General features: G+C 52.7%; 1 protein-coding gene across 5 annotated transcripts; it reads left to right on the plus strand.

The window, feature by feature from the left end:
- The first annotated feature begins 605 nt into the window (after window positions 1–605).
- On the plus strand, window positions 606–19,978 carry Kcnh3 (potassium voltage-gated channel subfamily H member 3). 5 transcript variants are annotated; one of them, XM_045152314.1, is made up of 15 exons: window positions 606–718; window positions 2,328–2,561; window positions 2,953–3,087; window positions 4,299–4,432; window positions 4,879–5,122; window positions 5,476–5,633; window positions 5,723–5,930; window positions 9,310–9,591; window positions 10,197–10,396; window positions 10,795–11,044; window positions 16,383–16,597; window positions 17,241–17,572; window positions 18,293–18,399; window positions 18,943–19,049; window positions 19,140–19,978. In XM_045152314.1, the coding sequence occupies exons 1-15, from the start codon at window positions 643–645 to the stop codon at window positions 19,734–19,736; spliced, it is 3,279 nt and encodes a 1,092-aa protein (XP_045008249.1). In that variant the 5' UTR covers window positions 606–642; the 3' UTR covers window positions 19,737–19,978. The 5 variants fall into 5 exon arrangements, with proteins under 5 accessions (XP_045008249.1, XP_004649864.1, XP_045008252.1 ...); XM_004649807.3 differs by having other exon boundaries at window positions 18,973–19,049; XM_045152317.1 differs by having other exon boundaries at window positions 18,905–19,049; window positions 19,140–19,279.
- Window positions 19,979–19,991: the final 13 nt, after the last annotated feature.

Here is a 19,991-nt window from a genome sequence, read left to right on the forward strand (position 1 = left end):
GTGGAGAAGACGCCCTCTTCCCTCCGCTCAGGCTGTCAGTGCGGCCGAGCCCACCGGGCGACAGTCCTCCGAGGGGCGCGCGGAACCCCGCGGGCCCAGCGCTAGGGGGCGGCAGCATTTCCCGCCCCCACCGAGGTCCCTCGGGGAGGGCGATTCCTCCACGGGAGCCCTTTCCCTTTAAGGAGGCGGCCCTGACTGGGTGTGCCCCGTCTCCATGGTTACCCCGGTGCAGGCGGCGGTGCGGGAGGTAGGCTGCCGCTTCTCCCCGACAGACGGAGGGAGCTGCGGGGATCGGGCACCGAGCCGAGCCGAGCCGAGCCCGAGCGGGAGCTGCCCCGCAAGCAGAAACCCGGAGGAGAGGAGAGGGGAAGACAGGAGCCGAGCGCGCCCGGGCCGCGGGGCCTGGAACCCGGGATTCGCAGGCAGCCAGGGCTGCGCGCCATGCTCCGGGCCCCGACGGCGCGGACGTCCCCTCGCGCGCCCGCGGCCGGTGAGGCCCGCGAGCCGGGGCCGGGCACTGCCCCCCGACGGCTACGTTAGGGGGCGCGGGGCCCGGCGGGGGGCGGCCTAGCCGGGCGCCGTCCCCCGGCGCTGAGTCCCCGCGCCCCGGAGGGATGGGGCGGGCTGCCACCGCCGCCTAAGATGCCGGCCATGCGGGGGCTCCTGGCGCCACAGAACACCTTCCTGGACACCATCGCCACGCGCTTCGACGGCACGCGTAAGTCAGGCCCCCGTAACCCCCTAGCCCCCAGACAAATGTCACCCCCCATCAGGACTCCGGGCTCACCGTTTGGCGCCCACTGCGTCTCCCTTTCCAACCCCCTTCCTGGAGCTAGGATTGTCCCTTTCTTCCAGCTACCGAAGATTTGGTTCCCCCACACACACCCGGAAAGTTTCAGGGTCAACCTTGTTCCTGGTGAAAGCTATAAGGAGATAACCCTGGGCGTGAGGCTCGGGGATCCTCACTCCTTCTAGATGCATGAACCCGGACCTAGTCAATCTGACGCATCCCATCTTCAATAACTGACGCTGTTGCAAGAGTTACCCCAGCTCCGGCCGGGTAGGGTGACGCCAAGGACCAGTGCAGACGGACAGCTCAGAGGGCTCGAAAACCAGATTTATAAATGAGATTTGCAAAGGGAGATAGAGTAGGCGGGACTCAGGAGAGTACCATGTGTCCAAGCCCATTTCACAGCCTAAACACACCCGCCTTAGAGAGCCCATCCATTACCAAAGAATATAAGTCTGGGGCCTCCCATCAGGACTGGGGAAGTTTCGAAAAGATGGCTTGAGCTTCTAGATGCAGGGCTGCAGGGGCTCTAAATACAGGCAAAGTCATGAAAGCAGGGTTCCTCCTCCTTTGCCTTTCTCACAGTCATCCCTAGTGGGGCTTCCCAGTTTTGCCTAGCATCCCTTATGGTCTCCTGTTGTAGGGAGTGGAAGCCCATTACTAGCACCCCCCTCCCCAAGCTTCTCTGTCTGCTTTGCCAGTGTGCTTGGGGTTGTAGCCTGCTAATTCAGCAGTCCCTAGTCCCCAATACGTGCCTGGCTCCAGGCTCCTGTGTTCAGCCACCATTCTTACACCCCTATTCTACTTTATTTTATTTATTTTTGGTTTTTCGAGGTAGAGTCTTACTGTAGCATAGGCTGACTTGGAATTCACTTTATAATCTCAGGGTGGCTTCAAACTCATGGCTATCCTCTTACCTCTGCCTCCCAAGTGCTGGGACGAAAGGGTGTGTGCCACCACACCCGGCCTCCACCTACCCCCATTCTGGATTACTCTCACTAGTCTGAGCCAGGATAGGCAGCTAAGGTGCAAACAGAGAGCAAGATTGAGGGTGGTGGCCTTGTTTCCTCTGTCCAGTTGGGTCTTTATAGGAGGAGCCTTACGACCAATCTGGTTGCCTGGTTGGTGAGTGAGCGCGGCAGAAGTAGAAATGAGGCTGAGGCAGACCTAGAGCCTGTGGAGCAGTCCTTTGTATACTGTTAACCCTACCCCTTACCCAAATTGCTACTCAAACGACTCAGGACACAATCCTGAAGGCACAGTGCTGACACAAGGTTGCACTCAACAGTCTATGTTGTTATGTGTTGATTCTCAAATGCACTCATAAGCATTTGGCTAGGAGCTGACTTTTGCAGGGCACTGACCCACAAGGGACACCCATTCATAAACAACTCCCAGTCAGCACGCATGCACACACACACAGCACTCCTGGGGTTTGTAAAACCAGCCCTTTGGTTTGCAAGTATTTGGAAAAGCAAGAGTGGTAGGTGAAGGTGCTCTTCACCCCATATCTCTTCTGAGAGGTACTCTCTTGCAGATAGTAACTTCGTGCTGGGCAACGCCCAGGTTGCGGGGCTCTTCCCTGTAGTCTACTGCTCTGATGGCTTCTGTGACCTCACGGGCTTCTCCAGGGCTGAGGTCATGCAGCGGGGCTGCGCCTGCTCCTTCCTGTATGGGCCAGACACCAGTGAGCTGGTCCGCCAACAGATCCGAAAGGCCCTGGATGAGCACAAGGAGTTCAAGGCCGAGCTGATCCTGTACCGGAAGAGCGGTGAGGAGCCACCACACCTGCCTCTCCTGCACTCTCACATAGCTGGGCAAACACCCCATCCATTGTTCATCCTCCTTTTCTTTCCTATCTTCCCATTTATGCATCTGCCCTTCTACCCATCTTTCTCTCAAAGCCTTCCTGTTATTTTTACCCGAATCTCAGCCTTCATCCAGTTTGAATATAGACTGCCCAGGATATCAACAGGATACATGTCTAGCAGTCACGTTGGTTCTCCCCTGCTCCCCCTATCAAGTCCTGTCTTAAGCCGACCCAGACTGATGTTCCCCCCACCCCAGGAAGCCTAGACCCTGTTTATGTCTTGCCAGGGATTGTTTGTCACCTTGGGCAGGGCCAACAAGGGAAAGTGGGCTGAGGCTGTCTTTATGCCTAGGGCTCCCGTTCTGGTGTCTCCTGGACGTGATCCCCATAAAGAATGAGAAGGGGGAGGTAGCCCTCTTCCTGGTCTCTCACAAGGACATCAGTGACACCAAGAACAGAGGAGGCCCCGACAGCTGGAAGGAGACAGGTGGGTGTGGTAAGGTGTTGGGTGCCTCATACCTGGGTGGGGCTCTGGCACCCAAGCTGGGCTTGTGGGTCTCCCTCCCCTCTTGAGCTCACTGAGTCTCACTTTCGCTGGCTGAAAGATTGTTCTCAACTCTGCATACCCCAAGATGGAGTCTTTTAATTTTTTTTGTTTGTTTGTTTGTTTGTTTGTTGTTTTTCGAGGTAGGGTCTCAGTCTGGTCCAGGCTGACCTGGAATTCACTATGTAGTCTCAGGGTGGCCTTGAACTCATGGAGATCCTCCTACCTCTGCCTCCCGAGTGCTGGGATTAAAGGCGTGCGCCACCACACCCGGCTTTAATTAATTTTTTTATTAGAGAGAGGGGGAAGAGGGAGAGAGAAAGAGGGCAGGGGCACATCAGGGACTCCAGCTACTGCAAACAAACTCTAGTCACATGTGTCTGGCTTTCGTGGATACTGGGAATCAAACCTGGGTCCTTAGGCTTCACAGGCAAGTGCCTTAACAGTTAAGCCATCTCTCCATCCCCCAGGATGGAATCTTTTATCCAAATAGGCTGGTTGAGACAAAGTTGGAGTTTTCAAGTCAACTTTAAGAAACTAAAAGCAAAAAAACTCCATTTGTGCCTGGGAAGCACCTAGTGAGGTTGAGCACAGATCCACCCATCCACAGATCTCCCCAAGGCCTACCCGATGGGGATCCTGGGCCTTGGGATCTTCCCCACATTTTATCCTTTACGAGCTGGGGCAGGACGTTAGGCAGGCCACAGAGCTGCCACCAGACACTACTCTGAAGCTTCATTGCCATCTGGAGAGATTGGAGTGGCTGTCCTTTTCCACTCCTCCATCCTGTCTTGGGTCTGCCTTCCCATGATGTCAGTCTTCAAGGTCATCCTCTGGTTCCTGTACCTGCCTCTGGGTCTCCTTTTGTGAACATTCACACTTCTGCCGATGGTCTCCCACTGGCCCGGCAGTCCCTCCTGGGACCCTCCTGCAGACTCCCTCCCAGGCCTCACTCTAGTGACCACAGTCACCTTCCCCTGGAAGCAAGCCTATGACTGGTGTCTGTCTATAAGCACCCCTAGGACTGTCCAGAGCTCAGTTAGCAACACCTCCTGCTCTGAACAGATAAAATAGTCAATGAGCCAGATCAGTCAGTGAACCAACAACTAGGGTCCTATACCCAAGAGCCTCTATGCCATCTTCATCTTTTGTAGGTCGTGGCCGGCGCCGTTATGGCCGGGCAGGGTCCAAAGGCTTTAATGCCAACCGTCGGCGGAGCCGAGCTGTGCTCTACCATCTCTCTGGCCACTTGCAGAAGCAACCCAAGGGCAAGCACAAGCTCAATAAGGTGGATTGAGCACCAGGGTGTGTGTTTAGTTGGGGGCAGAGAGGGCAGGTGGAGGAAATGGGGGAGGGGAAACTGAGCCTACCTCAGAGAGCCTGTCCACGGTCTGCCTGAGCCACTGCCAGCCCTTCAGGAGTGGGACCCCGAGGAGGGAATGCTTTGTATTTGTATCCATCAGAAGTACAGAGGAAAGTCATGGCCTTAGAGTTAGATGGGCCTTAGCTTACTGAAATCCTGCTTCCCTCTAAGCAGCTGTATACCCAGCTAAGTCATTTCATGTCCCTGATCCTCAGCCTTATAATCTATAAGATGGGGTCTCTGATGCCTGCATCAAGGGTTGCTTTGAGAGTACAGGGAGAAAAAAAATGACTGTGGTCCCAGACCCTATCCAGACTTACCCTCTGTGGATATTTTTTCTTCCCCGCCTGGACCTGCCCCGTTTGTCTCAGGGAGTGTTTGGAGAGAAGCCAAACTTGCCTGAATATAAAGTTGCTGCCATCCGGAAGTCACCCTTCATCTTGCTGCACTGTGGGGCTCTGAGAGCCACCTGGGACGGCTTCATTTTGCTCGCCACCCTCTATGTGGCTGTCACTGTGCCCTACAGCGTATGTGTGAGCACAGCCCGGGAGCCCAGCGCTGCACGTGGCCCACCCAGTGTCTGTGACCTGGCCGTGGAGGTCCTCTTCATCCTTGGTATGCACTCCCTCTGCCCCCCCATGCCAAGCACCCTTGGGCTTTGGGTGGGGCGGGTCATTCTCTGCATGGTTTCCAGTACCCCAAAAATGTCTCTCTTGCCCTTCCCCTGTTTGTGAGTCAAAAATTTTGGAATTAGACCAAATTCAAAAGGTGTCTTTGCCACTAATGTGGTCTAGCACTGCGAACCAGGCAAAACCTCTGCAGCCCTCAGTTTCTCCCTCTGTAAAGCAGTGTGTGCCTGCCAGAGTTTCTTCGCCAGCTAGGGGAGGCTATGTCTGTAAAGGGCCTGGGGCAGTATCAAGTACTAAGCAGACGGCCACATTGTTGATATCTACCTGTTTTCCTCACAGATATTGTACTGAACTTCCGCACCACATTTGTGTCCAAGTCGGGGCAGGTAGTATTTGCTCCAAAATCCATTTGCCTCCACTATGTCACCACCTGGTTCCTGCTGGATGTCATAGCAGCGCTGCCCTTTGACCTGCTACATGCCTTCAAGGTCAACGTGGTCAGTGTAGCTGGGTGGGTGGGTGGGCTTTGGGCTGGTACAGGCAAGGCTAGAGCTGGCCTAGAAGGATCTCTCTCCCTCCATCTCAGTACTTTGGGGCCCACTTGCTGAAGACTGTGCGGCTGCTGCGCCTACTGCGGCTGCTGCCGAGGCTGGACCGGTACTCACAGTACAGCGCCGTGGTGCTCACTCTGCTCATGGCAGTGTTCGCCCTACTTGCTCACTGGGTGGCCTGCGTCTGGTTCTACATCGGCCAGCAGGAGATTGAGAGCAGTGAATCTGAGCTGCCTGAGATAGGTACAGGAGGCGGAGAGGAGGGGTACATGCATGCCTAAGAAATGGGACACGTGCCAGGGATGTGCCCATCTTGTGTCCATGTCAGTGAAAGAATGTGCAGGCATGCGTGGTGGCCACCACTACATGGAGACGGCCTGGTGGCTGCCTGGGGAGTCTCAGTCACCGGTAGTGTCCTCCTGGTGGCCAGGCCTTTGTCACAGTCCTTATGTTCTTGCCTAGAACCACTACCCTCATGGCCTCATCTGATGCCACCTTCTCTGAAGCTTGTCCCCACAGGCTCCTCAGGCCTTGCTACTCTCCGATCATCTGCAGCCAGCATCTTTTTCCCTGTGGTACCTGCATCCATGCTCTCCCTGAGCCTTTTCGTCCCTGACATCTTGGCTGTCCTTCATTTCACCTCCACCGCTGCAGTTCCTCCCTCTGCTCACCACCCACTCCATCTTTAACTCTTGCTAGGAGGGCTTCCACCCACACCTCTCCACCCAAAATGTTTCCAACCTTCTGGGGCTTAAGCTTGGTCTTCCATGAAGTTGTTCTGACACCTGACTGCCAGCCATGCTCCTCTCCCTGTGGAAGGCGTGGTCCTGGGCCAAGCCTGCCTTCCCAGCCTTCCCAGTCCCACACACTCCAGACTGGCTTTTCTTGTGTCTCTCCTTGCCTTGGTCACCTTCACCATCCCACTGATGCCACCATGGGGACATTACAGGGCATCCTTCCCATTCTAGCACTTCCAGTTTCTATTTATTTATTTAGAGAGAGAGAGAGAGCTAGAGCGAGAGAGAGAGAGAGCAAGTATGCCAGGGCCTCTTCCCCTACAAAGGAACACCAGACTCTTGCCTCACTTTTCGCATCCAGTTTATGTGGCAGCTTTAGTAATTGAATCCAGGCCTACAGGTTTTGCAAACAAGCACATTTTATTTTATTATTTTATATATTTGTGGGGGTTTTTTTTTTTGAGGTAGGGTCTCTCTGTAGCCCAGGCTGGCCTAGAATTCACTATGCAGTCTCAGGGTGGCCTCAAACTAATGGTGATCCTCTGTCTGCCTCCCGAGTGCTGGGATTAAAGGCATGTGCCACCACACCCAGCCCAAACAAACACCTTTAACCTCAGAGTCATCTTCATGCCAATCCATTTCAAACTGTGTATTTCACTTCGTAAACTGAGCATACCTTCCTACTATGCCCTCTACCCCTCTGTCAGCTTTCTAGTAACTGTCACTTGGTGAGTTTCCAGCCACTCAGGTAACCTCTTGTGTCCAGTGTTCATCTCTTCCTAGGTAGGGTGACAAGGCATCCAGGTCAGTCTTAGAAACCTGCTTTGATTAGTCCCTGGGGAGATGATGAGATACTGCAAATCCTCTCCTCTTGCCAAGTGCATGGAGGCAGGTTATATGCCCAAAGGACCCACTTGACAATTCCCCTGTGCTCTCTAGTTGCTGAGCATGTGGAAAGCAGGACACTCCGGCAGTACCAGTTCCTTGGTGCCTGTCCTTCCCAGAGGTGTAGGCAGCGCTGGGGTCAGCAAATGTCTCACTGTCTCTAACCCTCCCCCAAAGTGGCGTGAAGCACCAAACACCCAGGTAGCACCCACCACCTCCAGCACCTATCCCTTCCCTGCAACAGATCCAGACATCCTTGGTCTTTTGCCCCTGAAGCTTTTCTGTGCCTACTACCTCATGAGGGTAGCTGATCTGGTATCAAAAATATGTCTGGGGCTGGAGGGATGGCTTAGCAGTTAAGGTGCTTGCCTGCAAAGTCAAAGGATCTGGGTTCTATTCCCCAGGACTCATGCAAACCAGATGCCCAAGGTGGCACATGGATCTTGTTTGCAGTGGCTGGAGGCCCTGGTGTGCCATTCTCTCTTATCTCTCTCTCTTTGTCTATCTCAAATAAATAAATAAATAAAAATATTTTTTAAAAGTCGGGCATGGTGGTGCACGCCTTTAATCCCAGCCCTTGGGAGGCAGAGGTAGAGGAGGATCACTGTGTGTTTGAGGCCACCTGAGACTACGTAGTGAATTCCAGGTCAGCCTAAGCTAGAGTGAGACCCTACCTTGAAAAACAAAAAAAAAAAAAAAAAAGAAAGAAAGAAAGAAAAGAATATGTCTGAATTGGGCATGGTTTCTCATGTCTGTAATCCCAACTACTTGAGAGGCTGAGGTAGGAGGATCTAGAATTTGAGGCTAGTTTAGATCATATAGCAAGATTTTGTGTCAGAAAAACAAAATCAAAACAAAGCTTTCTCCATCTTTTAAGACCAAACACACATGACCTCTGTTACAGAAAGCCCTTGAACCTCAGCTTCACAGCACTTGGGGTCTGGGCCCACTTGTATGGCACCTCTGGTAGTTTACCTGTTTCCCTGAACTGGAGCCCTGCCACTGAGTGTATTTGGCTGCGGAGGGAATAGCTGTGTGGATAAGAGAAAGGGTGTGGGGACCACAAAGACCACATGCAAAAGGTGATGGGGAGCCTGTTGCGCAGGGTCCGTGTGTTGACCCCATGACCTCTGCCTTTCTGTTCACCAGAGCAATTTCAGCCTCCACTCAGTGGTCCCTTCTGGCCAAGTGCATACCTAGAAGCGTGCACACGTACACATGCCTGTGTGACTGTGCAAGAGCTACCTGCAGCCTCTTGAGTAGAATCAGCTGTGTGCACATGTGTCTGTGTGCAAGCATGTTTCCCACCCCTGTCTGCAATCACCTGTAGACATTTATCTCCCAAGTATACACAGACCTTTTCAGTGTGAGTGACCGTGGGGTTCTATAGGGTACTTGCATGTGTGTCCTTGTCTTCTCCACTCTGTGGGCTCTCTCATGCCTCAGGGCTATCTGTGCCCACATCCATGTGGGTGTGTTGCAGAGGGTTTCTGTGAGATTGGGTGGTTTGAGTGGCTGTGGTGCGGGGTGTGGCTAAGTGGGGGAGAGGTCTTGGGAGCAAACGGGCCTGGACAAAGGAAGAACCGTGTAAGCGGGCAGGGTGGAAGTGGCCTCAGCCATCTAGCCTTGGAAACCAGGCTGTGGTTGAAGGCAGCAAGCCCTTCCCCCAGTCTCTTTGCCCTCCTAGCTCCTCCTGCTGGTGCTTTCCCTAAGATTAGGACCAGCAATGTGGAAGAGACATGGTTCTCCTGGCTCCACCTGTGGCACCAATAGGAGCCAGCTGAGGAGGTGGCATCCCTTCTGAGCTGTCCTGCCGAGTGAGGGTTGAGAGGATGGATAGGGATGTGATGGGCTGGCAGAGAAGGGGAGAGTGGTGGGAAGTCACAGGGGTGGGTTTGCATCTTCCATCCCTGTCTTTGGGGGTGCTGGCCGGCATACTTCCACCCTCAGAGCATCAGAGTTGTGCTTTCTACTGGAGTCCTTTCCTCACCCCATCTCAGGCTGGCTGCAGGAGCTGGCACGCCGGCTGGAGACGCCCTATTACCTGGTAGGCCGGAGCCCAGGTGGAGGGAACAGCTCTGGCCACAGTGACAACTGCAGCAGCAGCAGCAGCGAGGCCAATGGAACTGGGCTGGAGCTTCTGGGTGGCCCATCTCTGCGCAGTGCCTACATCACCTCCCTCTACTTCGCACTCAGCAGCCTCACCAGTGTGGGCTTTGGCAATGTGTCCGCCAACACGGACACTGAGAAGATCTTCTCCATCTGCACCATGCTTATAGGAGGTAAGCCTGGGTAGGGCTCCCTGGCCTCAGCAGCCTTCTGTTTCCAGTGCCTCTCTTCCCACCTCTCCCAGGACCCCTAGACTGGAGGTTCCACCAAGCCACACTGGAGAAACACCACGGCCCCTGTGCCCTGTCTAGGACCACAGGGTTAAGAAGGGGCAGAAGACAGGGGTGCCTGGAATAGTAACAGACCAAGCCAGGCCAGTCCTATAGGTGACCCTTTTCTTCTTTTTAAAATTTTTCATGGTAGGGTCTCACTCTAGCTCACCTGGAATTCACTAGGTAGTCTCAAGGTGGCCTCAAACTCTCGACAATCCTACCTCTGCCTCCCAAGTGTTGGGATTAAAGCTGTGCACCACCATACCCGGCTTTCTTTAATTTTTTAATATTTTATTTGAGAGAGAAGAGAAAGATAGATATAAGAGAGAATGGACATGCCAGGGCCTCTAGCCACTGTAAATGAACTCCATGTGCCACCTTGTGCATTTGGCTTATGTGGGTACTGGGAAATCGAACCTGGGTCCTTAGGCTTCACAGGCAAGCACCTTAACCACCGAGCCATCTCTCCAGCCCCTAGGTGACCCATTTTCATTACTCTCCCTCAGCTTTGATGCATGCAGTGGTGTTTGGAAATGTGACAGCCATCATCCAGCGCATGTACGCCCGCCGCTTTCTGTACCACAGCCGCACACGTGACCTGCGAGATTACATCCGCATCCACCGCATCCCCAAGCCCCTCAAGCAGCGCATGCTTGAGTACTTCCAAGCCACCTGGGCTGTGAACAATGGCATTGACACCACTGAGGTATGAAAGCCTCTTGGGCTGGTTCTTCTAGACTTTGTTCCCTCCTCAAGGGGTTTGTGCTTGGCCTAAAAGATCAAGAGTGGGAGTGGGTGAGGAATGCAGAATTTGGCTTTCCCAGGTTTCTTGCAGGGACAGCAGCATGGGGCGGGAAGAACCTCGGTTGAGTCTGGGGAAGTGTGCTTGCTAACATCTGAGCCTGAGGCCTGGGGGAAGAAAAGGCTGCGAGAGGGTGACAGAAAACCCTCTCCCTACACTGTGTGAAGCTTACTATTCTGTAAGAGGCTTGGGGCCTCCTTCCATCCCTCCCCTTGTTCCTGAGGCTGGCCAGGATAGAAGAGGGTTGGCTGGAAGAGGTCTCCTCTTTTGCCAGTCCAAATACTGCCCCCCACTACCTACAGTTGCTGCAGAGCCTCCCAGATGAGCTGCGCGCAGACATCGCCATGCACCTGCACAAGGAGGTCCTGCAGCTGCCGCTCTTCGAGGCAGCCAGTCGCGGCTGCCTGCGGGCATTGTCCTTGGCCCTGCGGCCTGCCTTCTGCACACCTGGCGAGTACCTCATTCACCAAGGTGACGCTCTGCAGGCCCTCTACTTTGTCTGCTCAGGTTCCATGGAGGTGCTCAAGGGGGGCACCGTGCTCGCCATCCTAGGTTTGTATGGGCGGGCTCCTATATATGTATGTGTAGGGGTTTCAGGGGCCCAATCTGCAGAAAACTCAGAGTGGGGCTGCATGTAAGGCCACAGAAGGGAGGGCGAGAAATAGCTACGATGGAGTTAAGAGTAGTCAGAGTCCTGGGCAAAGCTCAGATAAGACCCAGTGACCACAGATGACAACATGGGTGTTGCAGTTCTGCAGCTGTTCCTGGGACTAGGCAAGTGGAGAAGAGCTAGTGTGAGAGGGTACAGAAGAGCATTGTCTGCTAAGTGAGAAATTAACTGCCAAAAAAGAAGAAGTGCTGGGGATAGTGTTTTGCAGGGCTGAAAGAAGGGCCAGGAGATGTGAGAAGGTTAGTGAGCCCAGATGGTGATGGCAGAGCTCCACAGGGCTGGGTAGACTCATTCAGATGAGAAGGCGCCTGCATTAAGCTCTCTCCTCCTCTTTTATTCTTTCTGCTTATGACAGGCTCTGATATGGGCTATGTTGGCCTTGAACTTACTGTTAGACGAGGCTGGCCTTGACCTTCTAATTCTCCAGCCTCCACCTCCCAAGTACTGAGATTGTAGGTGTGAGACACCATTCCCAGCAATCCTTCCCTTCTAGACAAAAGAAAGAGGGGAAAGTGAGGCATCAGCTTCCAAAACAAGGACAGGAGATTGTTTCTGAGAGGTGGATCAATAAGAGTGCTGAGCACAGGCATCTCATGGCAGGGCTAGCCCGGCCCCAGCCCTCCTATGCCAAGCCTCACTGGAAACTCACAGAACACAATAAGGATCAGAACTATTATTATTCCCATTTTGCATAAAAGGATACTGAATGCAGGCTGGAACATCACAGGGGTGGGAAGCCTGCCTGACTCAATCTCATGGGTCTTACATGGTATTCTCAGGTGCCCTGGGATGGTGATGACCACAGAGAAGAAGAATCTAAGGAAGGCTGGATGCATTTGTAGGCATTAGGAAAGCACATCCAAGCACTCTGGGAAGTGCAAGGGTGTAGCCATGATCTTTCTACCTCTGCCTCCCAAGTGCTAGGATTAAAGGCATGTGCCATCACACCTGGCTCCCATGAAAAGCCACTAAAGGAGAGCACAGCTCTGCAGATGTGAGAAGCTCTCAGTGGTGACCACAGAGGGCAAGGAACAGAGCCCTGACTGGGTGATCAGAGTGGTCTCATACACAAGATGGAAAGGAGGTACTGACCTGGCCACAGCCAAGTCCTCACTGTGGGGACAGCTGAAGGACAGAGAGGGTTGGGGTTTATCACCACCTGGTGATCAACAATAAAGATTGGAATCACACAAAAGAACCTGGAAGGTCAGGGCTGGGCATGCTGGTGCACGCCTTCAATCCCAGCACTTGGAAGGTGGGTTCCCATGAATTCAAGGCCAGCCTGTAGCTACAGAGTGAGTTCCAGGTCAGCCTGGGCTGGAATGAAACCCTACAAGGTGGTCCCTGTTAACCAGATATCCCAGCACATACTAAGTATTCCATCTTTGCTCCTTTGAAATCAGAGCCCTCCAATAGGGAAGAAGTGCCTCCAGGGGACTTGGATCATGAGGAAGCTGGCAAACTATTAGTGCCTTCATTTTTTATCTTTTATGAGTCCAGTTTCTGAGTTGGGTGCAGTTTTATGCCAAAACTGAGAAAACCGAGCTACAGGCAAGTATGGAGACACATGCCTGGAATTTTGGCTACTTGGGAAGCTGAGGCAGGGGATCATTTGATCCTAGGAGTTCCACCATTTTTGTTTGTTTGTTTGTTTTAAGGAAGGAAAGGAAGAGAATTATATCCCAAAACTATGACCATATGTACATAATTTTTTTGTTTGTTTGTTTATCGAGGTAGGGTCTCACTCTAGCCCAGGCTGACCTAGAACTCACTATATAGTCTCAGGGTGGCTTTAAACTCACGGCGATCCTCCTACCTCTGCTTCCTGAGTGCTGGGACTAAAGGTGTGCGCCACCACATCCAGTAGATAATTCTTTTGAGGTATTAAGAAACCAGGAGCTGGTTGTGGTAACACACTGGTAGGGAATTGCTGAAGAGGCAGAGGCAGGGGTATCAGGAGTTTGAGGCCAGATTGAGCTACACATTTTCAAAAGAAAAAGGAAAAAGGAGAGATTAGAAGGATGGAAAGAGAAAGACTGTGTGGTCTGGTCAATGGAAAGGAACGCTGTTGTCCTCTGGAAGTGGTGGCACACGCCTTTAATCCCAGCCCTTGGGAGGCAGAGGCAGGAGGATCACCATGAGTTCAAGGCCACCCTGAGACTACAGCCTGGGCTAGAGTAAAACCCTTCCTCGAAAACCAAAAAAAAAAAAAAAGGAAGGAGGACTGTTGAATGTCCGCGGGTGGGTTAGGGCCGGGCTGACAGTGCGCAGGTCCTCCCAGAGCTGCTGCTTGTTGGTGTCGGGCGCCAGGTTCTAAGACAGCTGTGTTCATGTTCCCAGGGAGCAGCGAGAATGCTATCAGCCTGCAGTTCAGTCCTTTGCCTCCAGAATTTCCCTAGAACTGTAACTTATGCCACCATTGATTCATCTTGCCCCAGCCCAAATGGTCTCTGTAACCCATTTTTCCCATTATGCGATGGCTCTGAAGGCCTTGTGAATGCCTGGTTCTGTCTCTTTATCATGACCTGAGTTTTTTTGTTTTTATTTCTATTGTGCTTGCTATGTATCCCAGGCTGGCGCTGAATTCACCATCTCCTGACTTAGCCTCCAAGTACCAGGATTACACGTGTGTCACCATGCTCAGTTATGATCTGGTTTTCTGCTTTGCTTTCACCCACATTGTCCCTGCCTACCTCCTTAGCTGGGTATTCAAGGCATACAGCCAGCTCCCGGCATTTGAGGTTGGCTGTATAGTCACCAGTAATGATCCTAGTCCCAACTGTAAATTAAGTCAGCTTAAGTGATGCAAGTCCTGTGAGGGAGGATAGCAACTGGACGAACTGAGTGTGGAGGTTCTGAACCAAGTGCAGTTTCTGGTCCCTAGGACTCTGACCTTCCTCCTAGTTCTCGTTTTCTCTCTCTCTTTTGTTTCTCAATGTAGGGTCTCAATCTAGCCCAGGCTGACCTGGAATTCACTATGTAGTCTCAGGGTGGCTTTGAACTCACAGTGATCCTCTTACCTCTGCCTCCCAAGTGCTGTGCACCACCACACCTGGATTTTTTTTTTTAATTTAATTTATTTGCCACAGAAAGAGAGAGAATGGGTACACCAGACTTCTAGCCACTGCACACAAATTCCAGGTGCATGCACCACCATGTGCATCTGGTTTATGTGGGTCCTGGGGAATCAAACCTGGGTCCTTAGGCTTCACAGGCAACTGCCTTAACTACCCTTTTTTATTTTATTTTTTTTTTTTGAGGTAGGGTCTCACTCCAACCTAGGTTGACCTGGAACTCACTCTGTAGTCCCAGGCTGGCCTTGAACTCTGCAGTCTTCCCGCCTCTGCCTCCCAAGGGCTGGAATTAAAGGTGTGTACCACCACACCCTGCTTTTAGAAAATTTTTATTGAGCCAGGTGTGGTGGCACATGCCTTTAATCCCAGCCCTTAGGAGGCAGAGGTAGGAGGATCGCTGTGAGTTTGTGGCCACTCTGAAACTCCAGGTCAACTTGAGCTAAAGTGAGACCCTATCTTGAAAAACAAAAAAAGAAAAGAAAAAAATAAACTTGTATTGACAACCTCCACAAATAGAGACAATATACCATGATCATGATTCACTCCCACAACTCTCCCTTTCCCCCTCCCAAGTCTCCCCTCCACTGAATCCTTTCTTTCCAACTAGTCTCTTCTATTTGATGTCATCATTTTTTCCCTCCTAATATGCAAGTCTTGTGTAGTAGTATTAGCCTCTGTGAAGTCATGAATATCAAGGCCACTTTGTGTCTAGATGCATTGTAAGCACACCTCCCCTTCCTTTGGCTCTTACATTCTTTCCACCACCTCTTCCACAATGGTTCCTGAGCCTTGGAGGCTCATTTGTTGTCACCTGTTTTGTTTAAGGACAAAAGTTATACTGAACCTTTTTCAGATGACACAAAAGACAGAAAGCTCGTCCCTTAGAGGATAACATTATGAACATAGCTCTTAAACCAGAAAGCCCGAAACCAAGAAGATAAAACTTAATGGAGATGCACCCTACATCAAAGTTTGAGCAAAAGTCCACGAACACTGAGAGGAGGCCTCCATGTTCAATGTGAACTTCTGACAGCCACCTTCTTCCACAAGAATCCTGTGACTGGTCTGGCAGGGGCTGAGTTGTCTTTCCATTGCCTGAGCCTGAGCTGCCATGGCTTCCTGCTGGGAAAGGTAACAAAGGAATTGTTCAAAAAGGAGAGGAAGTCCTCTGTGCCAGGGAATTCATTGATAGCAACTCATATGACCCTCATCATCCCAGGACAGACATGCTAGTTATTGATTCTAAGATATCTAAATCCATCTCCCATCCTTGAGGCTGGGCTGCAGAACATACTTAATAGTCACTGCCAGCTGGGCATGGTGGTGCACACCTTTAATCCCAACACCCAGGTGGCAGAGGTAGGAGGATCACTTGAGTTCAAGGCCATCCTGAGACTACAGGTCAGCCTGGCCTACAGTGAGACCCTACCTCAGGAAAAAAAAAAAAAAAATCACTACCAGGCAGGCGACAGTTTCAACCTGGACAGGGGAAAACCCTCTGTGGACCGACCCCTCTGGTGCGACTGAGGAAACCCTGTGGATTCTGGTGTAGAAGAGGCAGCCAAGGCCTGATGTTACTGCTGCTTGTGAGCGAACACTGCTCTCTGTACACACTGTATCCAAATCACCTGTGGGCCTTTAAGAAAATCAGGTGGTGGGTGTAGATAAAACGATGATAAAGTCACAGTCAGGGCCTGGGAGTCTGATCCATTTAACTTTCCCAGAGGACTCTGATGTCTTCAGTCTCATAACTAAGATGCAGAGGTTTCAGTCCAATGGTTTTGATCCAGGAAGTGTTTGTGAGCCTGGATCCCAAGGCTCTGCTTTTTTTTTTTTTTTTTAATTTGACAGAGAAAGAGGGAGGGAGAGAGAATGGGCACACCAGGGCATCCAGCTGTAAACAAACTCCAGGAGCATGTGCCCCTTGTGCATCTGGCTTACGTGGGTCCTGGGGTATTGAACCTGGATCCTTTGGCTTTGCAGGCAAGCGCCTTAACCACTAAGCCATCTCTCCAGCCCAAGGCTCTTTTTAAGCCTATGTGGGAGCCAGTGCAGCAGGGGGCTCTGCTTCTCCAACCTGGCTCCCTTCTCCCATCCCTCAGCAGCTAAAGGATAGGACTTGCTGACCTGGGCTTCCTCTCTCCAGGGAAAGGTGACCTGATTGGCTGTGAACTGCCCCAGCGGGAGCAGGTAGTGAAGGCCAATGCAGATGTGAAGGGGCTGACATATTGCGTCCTTCAGTGTCTGCAGCTGGCTGGGCTGCACGAGAGCCTTGCACTGTACCCTGAATTTGCCCCACGATTCAGCCGTGGCCTCCGAGGGGAACTCAGCTATAACCTGGGTGCTGGAGGTTCTGCCGAGGTGAGCGTGCTGGGTGAATGTGGAAGGGGTGGGATGGGAGGGAGCTGGTAAACTGGACGGAGTATTGAGAGAAACGTGGACTGGTGTGAAAGCCTCTCCACAGGACAGTTGTCCACATGCTGCCCTTTCATATCACTACCTTTAACAGGCAGGCCAGCCGTGCTCAGCTTCCTTGGCTCATCTGAGACAAACCAGGTCCTTTCCAGAGCAAAGGTTTTGGCAAAGTGCACGGTAACAGATGGCCTTTTAGGCAGCAAATGGAGTGGTGGTCAGGGAAGGTACTAGCCTTCAGAGGGCTTCTGGAGGTCCTTGTGGTGCCCCCTGCCTCTTTGTGGCAAAACCACATGTTCTGAGGGCCTCTGGATTTGTCTTTAATTCCAGGCAAAGCTTAGTGGTATTTTCTTGGATAATCTTGCTAGTCGGAAGGAGCAAGTAGAAGGCTGATGTCTGACTAGAATGCTGAGGAGCAGCTAACACCTCTAGGGTTTATTGTGGCATCAGCACAGACGTTCCCTCTCCTGCCTGGGCCTCTTCTTTAACAAAGATGGTTCCCCCTTTCTAGAGATGATGATGCCTTGGTAAGGAAGGGGAGTAAAACATGACAACAGTCAGCCATGTTGACTCCTTGTCACCTCTGTCCCAGGTGGATACCAGCTCTCTGAGTGGTGACAACACCCTCATGTCCACCCTGGAGGAGAAGGAGACCGATGGGGAACAGGGCCCCACAGCCTCACCAGCCCCGGCAGATGAGCCCTCCAGCCCCCTGCTATCACCTGGCTGTACCTCCTCCTCTTCAGCTGCCAAGCTGCTATCCCCACGTAGACCTGTACCACGGTCACGCCTCGGTGGCAGAGGGCGGCCAAGCAGAGCAGGGGCTTTGAAGCCAGAGGCTGGCCCCTCTGCTCACCCACGTACTCTAGAGGGGCTGCGGCTGCCCTCCATGCCTTGGAATGTGCCCCCGGATCTGAGCCCCAGGTGAGCAGGCCCTGAGCCCAAAGGCAGGGTTGTTATGATAAGGCAGAAGTCCCAGCCAGGGACACTGATATCCAGAGTTCTGTCCCCTCTTTTGTGACACAGAAGTTCACTGTGTATCCCAGGTTAGCTTCAAACTCTGCCTCGGTCTCCTGAACGATGGTATTACAGGTGTGCACAACCATACATTGGTCCATCCTTACTTTTTTTTTTTTTCAAGGTAGGGTGTCACTCTAGCCCAGGCTGACCTGGAATCCTGGAATTCACTATGGAGTCTCAGGGTGGCCTCCCAGTGCTGGGATTACAGCCATGCGCCAGCAGACCTGGCCCATCCTTCCATCTTAACTCCTATCCTCCTGCCGTCCTGCAGCCGCTAATATGAGCATACTCTGAACTTTTTTTTTTCCTTGTTTTTTTTGCGGTAGGGTCAGTCTCTATTCTGGCTGACCTGGATTCACCATGTAGCCTCAGGCTGGCCTTGAACTCTTGGTGATCCTCCTCCTACTTCTGCCTTCTGAGTGCTGGGACTAAAGGTGTGCATCACCATGCCTGGCCGGAATTCTTACTATTGCATGTTCCTCCAACTTGCTCTACAGTTAAAATGCAAGCTTCTGGGTCATCCACCTCCCCGGCTAGCTCTGAGCTATTGCAGCTTCCATGTGTGTAACACCACAGGCTGTCAACCGACTTGTCCTTCCTGTCTGTTCATTTGTTGGTTCACAGGGTCGTAGATGGCATTGAGGATGGCTGTGGCTCTGATCAGCCTAAGTTCTCGTTCCGAGTGGGTCAGTCTGGCCCAGAATGTAGCAGCACCCCCTCCCCTGGACCAGGTATTGGGCTTGGGGATAGTATGTTGGTGGGGTGGACCCTTTACCTTGCAGACCTAAGCACTGTTGCCTTCTGAGCCTGCATTCAAGCTGGAGGGGACACACTGCCTGGAACCCTGACCCTCACGACATAGGCGTGTATAGATGGGAGTTTAGTGGTGGGTACTGGGTGCAGATTTGGAAAACTTGCTCTGCCAGCTTTCTAGCCATGTGAACTTGGTTTCTGTGGCCCAGCTTTCTGTCTATAAAATGAGTTGGTGTGCATGTTAAGTAAGAGAATAACTGAAACCCTTAGCACCATGCCTGACTTGCTGGGAGGCCAGGGTTGAAACTGGCTCTGGGCCAGGCCAGGCAGCCTGGCAAGTGGACAGAGCTCCCCCAGAAGCCCATTTTCCTGGAAGAAAGAACAATTTCCTGTCAGGTGTGATCCTAGCACTAAGGAGGTGGGGGCACAAGGGGTTGATTTTGGAACTGAGTCCTATCAAGTCAATGCTATCTGTTCTAACAGGCCAAGGCCTAGACCCCATGCTGTCTGTCTTTCCCCAGCCCTGGCTGATAACCCCATCCTGTCCACAGAGAATGGCCTGCTCACTGTCCCCCTTGGGCCTAGTGAGGCAAGGAGCGCAGATACGCTGGACAAGCTGCAGCAGGCGGTGGGTGAGGGGTAAAGTGGGCAGGGCAGGGCGGGGCAGGCCTTGCTGAGATGGCTCATCCATTGACTTTGCCTCCTCTCTACCCGGAAGGTGATGGAGCTTTCTGAGCAGGTGCTGCAGATGCGAGAGGGACTGCAGTCCCTTCGTCAGGCTGTGCAGCTCATCTTGGTGCCCCACGGGGAAGGCTCGTGTCCACAGGCATCAGAAGACCCATGTTCCACCAGCTCCTCTAGGCTCTTACAGCCTCTGCGTGTGGATACTGGGGCATCCTCCTATTGTCTGCAGCCCCCAGCTGCCTCTGTCTTGAGTGGGACCTGGCCTCACCCCCGTCCAGGACCTCCTCCCCTCATGGCACCCTGGCCCTGGGGCCCCCCAGCATCTCAGAGCTCCCCCTGGCCTCGAGCCACAGCTTTATGGACCTCCACCTCAGACTCAGAGCCCACTGGCTCTGGAGACCTCTGCTCTGAGCCCAGCACCCCAGCCTCACCTCCTCCTAATCAGGAAGGGGCTAGGACTGGGCCCCCTGAGCCCATAAGCCCGGCTGAGGCTACCAGCACTGGAGAGCCCCCACCAGGTTCAGGGGGCCAGGCTTTGCCCTGGGACCCCCACAGCCTAGAGATGGTGCTCATTGGCTGCCATGGTCCTGGCACAGTCCAGTGGACCCAGGAAGAAGGCACAGGGGTCTGATTTCTGACTGCCAGCTGGAGCTCAGTACTGCAACACCATCACCTGCTGCTCTCCAGCCTCAACTCCAAGCTGCCCGCTGGCTCAGGGCAAGGTGCATGAGAAAGAAGGAGGGCTTGCCTGGTCTGGCAGGCCCCAGGCTAGGGATCTTCAGGCTCTGCTCTGCTGACCTCCTGAGGACAAGAAAGGGTTACCCATCCCATGCATGTGACCCTGTTTCCACCTGTCCTCACATTTTTTTTTTTTATATTAAAAAAC

Source organism: Jaculus jaculus, chromosome 6, assembly GCF_020740685.1.
Source record: "Jaculus jaculus isolate mJacJac1 chromosome 6, mJacJac1.mat.Y.cur, whole genome shotgun sequence".
NCBI classification, from domain to species: domain Eukaryota; kingdom Metazoa; phylum Chordata; class Mammalia; order Rodentia; family Dipodidae; genus Jaculus; species Jaculus jaculus.